The sequence below is a fragment of the Dreissena polymorpha genome, chromosome 10, assembly GCF_020536995.1.
Source record: "Dreissena polymorpha isolate Duluth1 chromosome 10, UMN_Dpol_1.0, whole genome shotgun sequence".
Taxonomy (NCBI): Eukaryota; Metazoa; Mollusca; class Bivalvia; order Myida; family Dreissenidae; genus Dreissena; species Dreissena polymorpha.
Genome location: NC_068364.1, coordinates 87,060,020 through 87,071,244, shown reverse-complemented (window position 1 = coordinate 87,071,244; position 11,225 = coordinate 87,060,020). Strand labels below are relative to the sequence as shown.

Below are 11,225 nucleotides of genomic sequence, written 5' to 3'. Positions count from 1 at the left end.
ATTATCGCATTGTCAAAAACAACAAAGATGGCGGACGAAATGGAAGTTGACAGAGAAGCGAATCAAAAAACGGACAAGATGTTTACTCTTAAGAAATGGAATCTCGTTGCTATGTGGAGCTGGGATGTAGAATGTGATACCTGCGCTATCTGTAGAGTTCAAGTGATGGGTAGGTATAGAAATTACAATATTTCTGTAAACTCGTTGACGTCCCAATTCATAAACATTTCAGTCTTCAGTCTTAGTTCAGACAGGGATTTCAATAGATTTTAAAAACAAGGAGTCAATAACCCCTGGTCTGAAATTTTGAGGAGTCAAATTGAAAAATGTTGGGGTCAATTTTGAAGCGCAAAAATAGGTGTACAAGAATTGTGTTTTTGTCTGTATTATTCAATTTTATTAAATGTCATAATTTGCATACAAAATGATTCATATAAAGGAACACAAGTAATATCATACTGTTTTTATAAATAATACTATTGCTTACCCCTTAATTCCCCTTATTACTGGTATCAACTTATTTTTAAGTCATTTAACTAGCACCATTACTACTGGCGTACGCTGTAGTGTTTTCACGGTTAGCTCTTTGGGGTTCTTTTACAACAACAACAGTAATTACTTGCAACGGCACTAAATACAATACTCACGTTGCCAGCGACTGGAATGCTCGTCAGGATGGCACCAATTGTCCTCGTCGTCTTCGAGGGAACTCGTCGGCTATACTCGTCGGCTTGTCGGTTGCACGTCACAAAATGGCACTATACATGTACTTCTGGGAATACACCTCCAGGCGAATACATACTTAAACACACAGTCACCGGCTTACATACACATATACTTCTGGGAATACACTTCCAGGGAAATGCGTGTCATTGACACAATCACAGGCAACTCACAGACTCACATACACAGTCACAGACTCACTTATATCTTCTGGGAATGGCCTTCCAGGTAAATACGTGTTGAACACACATAAAATACAATATAATACAATACACACAGGCTCACAGCTAGACACTGGCTAACATGCACAGGCTTAACCCCCTGGAACTACTATCGTACTCAGGGTTACACGCACAGGTTCACAGTTACAGGCTCACAGTTACAGACACACATATACAATACAATACCATATAAGATATACAGGCTCACAATTCCTCACACAATACTCATATTGGGACATAGGCACATAAACCCATCTACTCACATCAACGTCCCGTGCACAAGAGACCGTACAAACTCGTGCTACCCAGCATGCACTTTACCGATTTGTCGCTGGTTCCCAATCACGAGGTATGTGCGCATTTTGTAGACCGGGCACCGGCACAACACTGTCAATCGAAATTTGTACCAGCAAATAATGCCGCTGTAGAAAAACGATATGCTTCAGTTTTATAAATGGACATGATGAAATATACATGTACTGAAATTGAAGTGTTGCCGCATAAAATTGTAATACGGGTATCGTTTTCACAACTTTCTCGACATAAGTAATCAATTGCTCACCATAAAGGTGTGATGATGATGCTCGGCACCGTCTTTAAAGTACTTTTTAAATACCGAATTACAACTTTCACAAACAATTAATCCGAACCGAGTTAACACAGTTCACAAACGATTGTGTAACGGTTACGATTTAAGCAATTAACTTAGTCAATGACATCACATGAAATACATTTAAAGTTCTCAATTCGCTAGACGCTACCTGCTAATCGGCGCCACTTCAAATGGCTGCTTTGAACTTTCATGACCACGTGCTGTATTGTGTAAACTTATTTCGCAAAAAGTGTAACTAAGTACGGCGCCGTGTTCATTGTTGCGTTAATTGGTCTTTCCGATATAAACAATTGTTGAACTCGCAGTTTGGATTTAAGTGTTGACAATTTATAATACGGGTCAAAAAGAAACTTTGTGTGTATGTCAATTAATAGTTACTCGTTTTGTTTACAAAGTAATTTGTCAAAGGTGTTGTGTTTGGATTGTATTATGGATTATGCACCATAATTCAAAGGAACTGTTTTAACGGCATATGCATGTGCTTCTAATTTCCCAATTAATGCGCATACGCACTCTTTAAACGATGACATGTTTATTGGAAGAGATTAGATAAGATAAACCACGCCTGTGGTATCCCCTCTATGTATTGACCGAGTTTCCAATACTGGGGCATGAATGTCAATCAGAAGCATAAAGGGATTTACATCATGGAAATATGGTTAGATGTAAACTGACTGACGCGCGGGTCAAATTTTTCGGTGCGTCAAAATGACGCACGGCAGAAAAAATGGTCAGGTCAAAAACGAGTCATTTTCAAATTGCTCGTGTCAAAACGCAGGATTCTGCGTCTATTGAAATCCCTGTTCAGATTTCTTATTTTCTACGATTTGTAGATAGAACGACTATTTTGGATACGTAATCAATTTTAATCCAACACATCCAACTAATGTTAACGCTTAGGCTGTGTACCTGTGATGACAATAGATTTAGAATTACACTATGTAAAAGGTAGATAACTTGTCACATGTTGTGTACATTTTAAATGGCCGTATTATAGATGTATTTGCTGGTATGGATTTTAGTTACAATAATCCAACTCCCAGCTATTGACCCTCCGGGTCGCTGGGAGTTGCAACTGGTAACAAGATATTTCAAAGAAACATGTCGCCCAGATTCTGGGCAGAACTTTAATCGGTAATATTAGCAACATTAACTATTTTTTAGCATGACTAAACACTAAAAGATCATAGACAATGATATATATATGTATATGATATATCACTAATGCGCAAATTAAAACAACTAACATGATATGGTGTGCTCGCATAGTAATGATATTAATTCAAAGTTTCAAACACATCAACGGATCATGAACATGTGTAAGTTTTTGCAATAGAAAACACAGAGTGTTCCGACTTTGAAAATACACATATACGCTATCGACTTTCTTCAGAATTCTCTGTGAGAAAGAGCTCGTGTCTAATCAACCAATCGTAATACATCAACTTTCTCTGGAACCTCCATAAGATAGATCGAATCATTAATTCAAAACTTCGGCTTTGATAAGGGTTTTTGTGTTAAGTAGTTTTTTTGTTAGTTTTTTTCCACAAATGACTCACCAATTGATGTTCATGATAACAGGTATTGTGTTTGTCACAATGTATTAGGTTTATTGAAATCGATTTTATAGACATATGTCTAATCAAGAAGAACTCTGAGCTGTATGTATGTACGCAGAAAAGCTCAGAGCATTCAAGAAGAACTAGTATGGATTTATGCAGTTTATGGGTACATTCTCCACTACAGTGTTGAAATGATTGATTGGTTGATTCTGTACACAAACATTGCCCATGGTAGTATAAGCTCCGGAATAAAATGAACATTTATGTCAACATCAATGCAAGTAAGAGGATGAATATCAAGACAGACACTGTTTTGACAACATTGGTAATTTTTTTCTAACATAAAATTTAGGGCAATTTAAAGTTTCTTGTTACTGCAATTTAAATAATCATTTGGAAATGAGACATTTTTGCGATCCAACATCTGATTACTATGTTTCACACTTATTTTGTTTGTGTATTAAGTCCTGACGACCACTTAATCATGAAACTTTGTGGTTGTTATTGTCTGTCGAAACAACAATTTTTATGTCAGTAAAAAACTCATTTAAATGCAAAAAAATGTAGTTCAATTTTCACAGAAATTTACTTTTGCTCATTGTTATGAGTAAACTTAGTATTCTCCATTCTCAAAATACTGTCCTTATCAATTATTATCATCATAACTGAACATTATTATCTTTTTATGCCCCCGGTAGGGTGGCATATAGCAGTTGAACTGTCCGTCAAGCAGTCAGTATGTCAGTCTGTCTGTCCGTCCGAAAACTTTAATGGTCATAACTTTTTCAATATTTAACATAGCAACTTGGTATTTGGCATGCATGTGCATCTCATGGAGCTGCACATTTTGAGTGGTAAAAGGTGAAGGTCAAGGTCGTCCTTCAAGGTCAAATGTCTGATATATGGCGTCTGTCCGTCCATCCGAAAACTTTAACATTGGCCATAACTTTTTCACTATTGAAGATAGCAACTTGATATTTGGCATGCGTGTGTATCTCCTGGAACTGAACATTTTGAGTGGTGAAAGGTGAAGGTCAAGTTCATCCTTCAAGGTCAAATGTCAAATATTCCATCCATCCGAAAACTTTAACATTGGCCATAACTTTTTCACTATTGAAGATAGCAACTTGATATTTGGCATGCATGTGTATCTCTTGGAGCTGAACATTTTGAGTGGTGAAAGGTCAAGGTCATCCTTCATGGTCAAATGTCAAAATTCTGTCCGTCCGAAAACTTTAACATTGGCCATAACTTTTTTAAATATTGAAGATAGCAACTTGATATTTGGCATGCATGTGTATCTCCTGGCGCTGAACATTTGGAGTGGTGAAAGGTCAATGTCAAGGTCATCCTTTAAGGTCAAAGGTAAAAAAAAAGAAAAGTTAATTTCTCCATTCAATCTCTTACTTCTCGTGGAGCTGCACATTTTGATTGGTGAAGGGTCAAGGTCATCGTTCAAGGTCAAAGGTCAAATATATAGCTTCAAAGCGGCGTAATTTTTCTCCCAAATCTAAATTAACAAAACCCATAAACTGCCTTTCAACTAGTCTTTGAGATTACAGTCTCAAAGTGTAAATACATACAGAATTAGCAGCCAGTCGGGTCAAGGTTATTGGTACTTAAAATAGGAAAATGGTTGCAGCTCAAAAACTTGAGTTTCCGTGGAAGTAATGTGCTGAAATTTTTGGTTAAGGTAGCTCAAATGCAGACATTGCTTTCAATGTTAATAATGTAATTAAGTTCAACTAAATTAATTGGTTGAAAGTTCAAAATTTAGTTTGATTGCATGGTAACATTTTATGTTTTAATTAAATGAGCCGCGTTGTGAGAAAACTGGGCTTAATGCATGTGCGCAGTCTGCACAGGCTTATCAGGGACAACACTTTCCGCTCTTATGGTATTTTTAGTTTCAAGGAAGTCCTTCCTTACCGAAAATCAAGTTTAGGCGGAAATTGTGTCCCTGATTAGCCTTTGCGGACTGCACACATGCATTAAGCCCAGTTTTCTCAAAACAAGGCTCAAATGATGTTGAGCTTTAAGTTTGTTTACTTTATTACTACCTGTACTACAGATATTCAACTTCAAATAATTATTGTCGTTTAATTTGTCAGATGCATGTCTACGATGTCAATCAGAAAACAAGCAAGATGACTGTGTTGGTAAGTTACCTACATTGGTACAATAAATTGTAAATTCTGTACTTGAAAAAATATAAATAAAAAAGTCTATTGATATCATACAAATATTCAAAATTATTAAAATTTCAACAAGAAACTACTCAGGGCTCCAAATTACCGTAGGCTCCCTGTAAATTATCTTTGTAAAATGCAAGTTAGATTTTAAGCTCACCTGATTGCTCAGGTGAGCTTTTGTGACCGGTCTTTGTCCGTCGTATGTCAGTCCGTCCGTCTGTTAACATTTGCTCGTAAAAAATCTAGAGGCCACATTTCTTGTCCCATCTTCATGAAACTTTGTCAGAAGCTTTGTCCCAATGAAATCTCGGCCGAGTTCGAAACTGGGTTGTGCCGGGTCAAAAACTAGGTCACTAGGTAAAAAAAAAAAGAAAAACCTTGTAAACACTGTAGAAGTCACATTTCATGCCCAATCTTCATGTAACTTTGTCAAAATGTTTGTCTTCATGATATCTTGGTTGTGTTCAAAAGAGGTTTTGATCCGTTGAAAAACATGGCCGCCAGTGGGCGGGGCAGTTTTCTTTATTTGGCTATAGAGAAACCTTGTAAACACTCTAGAAGTCACAATTTTTGCCCAATCATCATGAATGTTGGTCAAAACATTGGTTCAATTGATGTCTCGGACGAGTTCGAAAATGGTCGAGATCGGTGAAAAAACATGGCGGCCAGTGGGTGGGGCATTTTTCTCTATATATATATAGTGGCAGTTTTCCCTATTTGGCTATAGAGAAACCTTGTAAACACTCGAGAAGTCACAATTTTTGCCCAATCATCATGAAAGTTGGTCAAAACATTGGTTTTATTGATAACTTGGACGACTTTGAAAATGGTCGGGATCGGTGAAAAAACATGGCCGCCAGTAGGCGGGGCATTTTTCTCTATATGTATATAGTGAAAACATGTGAACACAGTAGAAGTCACATTTTTGGCCCAATTTTCATGAAATTTGCTCAGAAAATTTATTTCCTTGATACGAGAGTTGAGTTTTAAAATGAATCCGGTCAGTTGAATAACATTGCTGCTGGTAGGGGGGCAGTTTTCTCATTATGTCCCCCCCCCCCTTTCGAAGAAGAGGGAGTATATTGTTTTGCTCATGTCGGTCCGTCTGTCCACCAGATGGTTTCCGGATGATAACTCAAGAGCGCTTATGCCAGGGATCATGAAACTTCATAGGTACATTGATCATGACTCGCAGATGACCCCTATTGATTTTCAGGTCACTAGGTCAAAGGTCAAGGTCACGATGACCCGAAATAATAAAATGGTTTCTGGATGATAACTCAAGAACTTTTATGCCTAGGATCATGAAACTTCATAGATACATTGATCATGACTCGCAGATGACCTCTATTGATTTTCAGGTCAGTAGGTCAAAGGTCAAGGTCACGGTGACCCAAAGCAGTAAAATGGTTTCCGGATGATAACTCAAGAACGCTTATGCCTAGGATCATGAAACTTCATAGAAACATTGATCATGACTCGCAGATAGCCCCTATTGATTTTCAGGTCACTAGGTCAAAGGTCAAGGTCACGATGACCCAAAATAGTAAAATTGTTACCGGATGATAACTCAAGAACGCTTAGGCCTAGGATCATGAAACTTCATAGGTACATTGATCATGACTCACAGATGACCCAATTGATTTTCAGGTCACTAGGTCAAAGGTCAAGGTCACGGTGACTCAAAATAGTAAAATGGTTTCCAGATGATAACTCAAGAACGCTTATGCCTAGGATCATGAAACTTCATAGGTACATTGATCATGACTCGAAGATGACCCAGATTTTCAGGTCACTAGGTCAAAGGTCAAGGTCACGGTGACCTGAAATAGTAAAATGGTTTTTGGATGATAACTCAAGAACGCTTATGCCTAGGATCATAAAACTTCACAGGTACAATGATCATGACTCGCGGATGACCCCTATTGATTTTTAGGTCACTAGGTCAAAGGTTTAGGTAACGGTGACCTGAAATAGTAAAATGGTTTCTGGATGATAACTCAAGAACGCTTATGCCTAAGTTCATGAAACTTCATAGGTATATTGATCATGACTCGCAGATAACCCCTTTTGATTATCAGGTCACTTGGTCAAAGGTCAAGGTCACAGTACCAAAAAACGTATACACACAATGGCTGTTAAGGTCACGGTGACTTCACTTAAAAAAATGTTTCCGGATTACAACTCAGAAATGCTTACGCCTAGGATCATGAAACTTCATAGGTACATTAATCATGACTCGCAGATGAAATAATGATGAAACTTGACCAGGATGTTTGTCTGGACAATATCTAGGTCAAGTTTGACATTTGGTAAAGATTGAATGAACCGACTCCTCTCAGGTGAGCAAACTAGGGCCATCTTGGCTCTCTTGTTTAAATTCTGCCAGTGGAAATTTGCCAATTGCCTTTGTTCTAAGTACTAAACAGGCATTGCATCAGTATACAGTGCAGATGAGCTATATTGTGATCAGCTAAAGATGTCAATTCAATTGCACTGAAATATAACTGAACCAGAGTGATTTTTATGCCCCCAGATCGAATGTTTTTGGCCTGTCTGTCTGTCTGTCTGTAATTGTATGTGTTTGTCTGTCTGTAATTGTATGTGTGTGTCATTGTATGTGTGTGTCTGTCCCAAAACTTTAACCTTGGCCATAACTTTTGCAATATTGAAAGTAGCAACTTGATATTTGGTATGTGTGTGTATCTCATGGAGCTGCACATTTTGAGTGGTGAAAGGTCAAGGCCATCCTTCAAGGTCAAAGGTCAAATATTGAAGATAGCAACTTGATATTTGGCAAACATGTGTATCTCATGGAGACAGTTGTCAGTAGATAAAATATGAAAAAAACTTTTTCATGGTATTATTTGCCATTTTGCGAGTTTATTGAAAAGCTAAGCGCAAAGTTTTGCAAGTGCAACTTTCTACTTACTTGACACGCTGCTACTGTACATGATATTGATATATAAACATTTAGCTGATACAACAGTCTCAAACCCAACTATGTTCAGGTTCTGCTAAATGTTGTTTTGCTGTTTCAGTGGTTTGGGGTGAATGCAACCATTCATTCCACAATTGTTGTATGACGCTCTGGACGAAACAGAACAACAGATGTCCACTGTGCCAACAGGACTGGGTTGTGCAAAGAATAGGAAAATAGTGATCCAAATTTGGATCCACTGAATTTACCTCTTTAAATTTCACCACAAACAGTATAAACTCTTCAGTGCCTCTACAGGATGGATTTCAATTCTTTGAAATGAACAAAAAATTCCCACCAGCTCTCTGTTTATCACAAACACATTTCATGTGCATATGCTTGTTAGTACATGAATTTCAATTTAATTTGAAGATGATAAGTGTCCTTCATTTACCATGTAACCCTGTGGTAAAACACATTGTATCAGATAGTAAACGTATCTTGGAAAGACACTTGATAAAAAAGTCATACAGTTAATTGGAAATGTAGGATAGTTTTCACTTTTTGATATAATTATTTCTTTTGTCATTATGCAATAAGCGTCAATTTTAATTTTTTAAAGAGAATAATACATTTATGTCTTGTATTTTTCATGTTAATGTACATTTGAACCAGTGTTTCATTATTGGACATTATATATATGCACCACTCTTAGTTTATTTATTACTTGTTAAAAATTGTCCTTTTTGAAAATAATTTTGATTTGGTCTTCTAGATTGAGACAGTCTGTTTTAATTTTTAGATTTAATTTAAGTTCACAAAAGCATTTGTATGAAACTTTGTTTAAACAATTCCTTGTATTTGCTTTGTTCGTATTGTTGTTTATTGTATTAGTTTGTTGAAATCATGTTCATAAGTCGTAGGGAAATGCTTGCATAAAAATGTGTTTGGGTTAAAAATCATAGCGATAATCAATGATATTTATTTAAAAAATTCAATTTTCAGTCACAAAAATATAAGCTGTATATTTAACTTATTCCTTGTATGTGTTATAAACCAAATGCCCACAGAGTTGGCTTTAAAATTAAATGTAACTAAAAATCTGTATATGATATGGAAATAAGAAAGAATTCATATTTTCATGTTGTTTATAATTTCAAAACAACTATATTGAATTCTTAAGCTTTCATATGTGCATTATATGGGAATTCATTTGATGCAGTGAAAAATCCACCATTGCTTTTTTGTGCGAAATATTAACAACAGCACCGTTGGGTAAAGGGATATATTCTATCGATAGAGCATCCACTGGGCAAATTCTTGAAAACAAATCTAGTACATGTGTACAGATGTTAACACTTTATCGTCATATTAATTATACTTTTTCATTTACATGGAAGACTTGACTCGTTCAGAGTTAAAAACCATGTTATAATATAAGGCCATGCACATCTTGCCTTTTTCTCGTTGATGTCTGAATGATGAGTAACTTGTATACCGGTAGTCTCTTTTTACAAAGAAGAAACCTAAACATTTAAGTGCTATCTACTGTCAGTTCTTAAAATACTCCAAATTGTAGGCGTGTTTCACATTCATATTTGTGGTTTTAAAATAACTGATTTTATGTTTTGCTGAAAATTAACATTATTCATGATAATAAATATGAATATACAATTCTAAGTAAAGCATATTCAATATTTCCAAAGCTTCATCAAGGTTGGTCAATGCATAGTTCATATTTTTGCCGGAAACTACCCTTTTGAAGCGGCCGCCTTACACAAATCTTGTAACCAGGGTTATTAAAAGGATTGAAAACCTGGACAACAAGCACTTTACTTGTACATCATTCAGGGGTTCAACCCCGTTAATTTAGCACACATTAGGCGGATATAATAAACTTATTAAGTCGAAAGCTTATTTCAAGGTCTCGCTTGGGATCGCATATAGAGTTGGTGGGATCAAGGTAAAAAAACTTATCCTGCTCAATAACTCATAGACGTATTACAATAGTGTAAGGCAACTTCATGCTAAGATACCTAATTAAATGCATGTAGCACGAAGGGCGAAAGGGATCAAGGTCAACTGTGCGGATTATTTGCCAAATAGTAAAGAGCTGAAGGAGTCATTTAAGTTATATAAATTGGATGATTATATAATCGCTGAATCGTACGACATTGGCCGATTTAAAAAAATATACGAGATGTGTTAAAAAACACCAAATAAAACCTTATCACCCTGTAAAATTATACGTTAAATTTTAAAACATCCGAGCCTGAGCGCCACCTCAGAAGTAGCATTGGCTCAATCATTAATGCATCTCAAAAAAGAGGTGGAGCGCGTGATTAACGGTCGTGATATCTAACGTGTATGGGCTCCTACTAAATGCGTACAATTTGTTTACGAACACAATGCCAGAAACTCTTGATAATCGTTAGAAAAATCGTGCCCAATGTCATTCGACAGCTTTATTTTATATCACAATTAATAATACAACAATAGTTGTGTTTCATGATATCTTGAACAATGAAATGCATTTGATTAAAAATGTCATAATCACAAATTACTAGCGTTCGCGCACATCATCTTTGATTCAAGTCCAACAACACCCAAGATTTAGTCCAAATTTTTGACGCTCTCAAATATTAAGCTACTTTTTATATGGGTAATATTTGGAGTTCCAAAGAATTTAGCCCATATAAAAAGTATCTCTAGATTCTTTGCGCGTCTTATAAATAAGACTACCCAAGATTTATCAAATAAATATTTATCGCATGTCTAACCTTGTAAATACTTTGAAACGTTCGTTTTGGATGATCAACGGATTGTTTGTTCGTATAAGATGATATGAGTGGTTTTATATCTCATTACCCGCTTGTTCTGACTGGGTCATCGGTCTTAGCAACGTCGGAATCTGAAGCACGGCGTTGCTAGCCTTCCTTTTAACGTTCGGCTCATATATCAGTTGAGGATGCTTTTAGATTCTTACAAGAATTT

The 11,225-nt window shown here is 36.3% G+C and overlaps 3 protein-coding genes across 4 annotated transcripts in view; all 3 read left to right on the top strand.

The window, feature by feature from the left end:
• Window positions 1–9,367, top strand: part of LOC127847573 (RING-box protein 2-like) — a 223,944-nt gene extending 214,577 nt beyond the window's left edge. The window contains exon 4 of the mRNA XM_052379587.1: window positions 8,501–9,367. The gene's annotated coding sequence lies outside the window, so the exon portion shown is untranslated. The remainder of the gene's footprint in view (window positions 1–8,500) is intronic.
• Window positions 1–11,225, top strand: part of LOC127847565 (trehalase-like) — a 230,371-nt gene that overhangs the window by 203,297 nt on the left and 15,849 nt on the right. The gene's annotated exons all lie outside the window — the stretch shown is intronic.
• LOC127847574 (RING-box protein 2-like) lies at window positions 2–9,367 on the top strand. Its single transcript, XM_052379588.1, has 3 exons — window positions 2–169; window positions 5,231–5,278; window positions 8,353–9,367. Exons 1-3 carry the CDS (start codon window positions 28–30, stop codon window positions 8,469–8,471), a joined length of 309 nt encoding a protein of 102 aa, XP_052235548.1. The 5' UTR covers window positions 2–27; the 3' UTR covers window positions 8,472–9,367.

Bases quoted from the DNA above. Each gene is read 5' to 3' on its own strand.
- LOC127847574 (XM_052379588.1), top strand. From the start codon at position 28: ATGGCGGACGAAATGGAAGTTGACAGAGAAGCGAATCAAAAAACGGAC. The intron at 170-5,230 runs GTAGGTATAGAA...TTAATTTGTCAG, and splicing joins CTGTAGAGTTCAAGTGATGG to ATGCATGTCTACGATGTCAA. The intron at 5,279-8,352 runs GTAAGTTACCTA...TTGCTGTTTCAG, and splicing joins CAAGCAAGATGACTGTGTTG to TGGTTTGGGGTGAATGCAAC.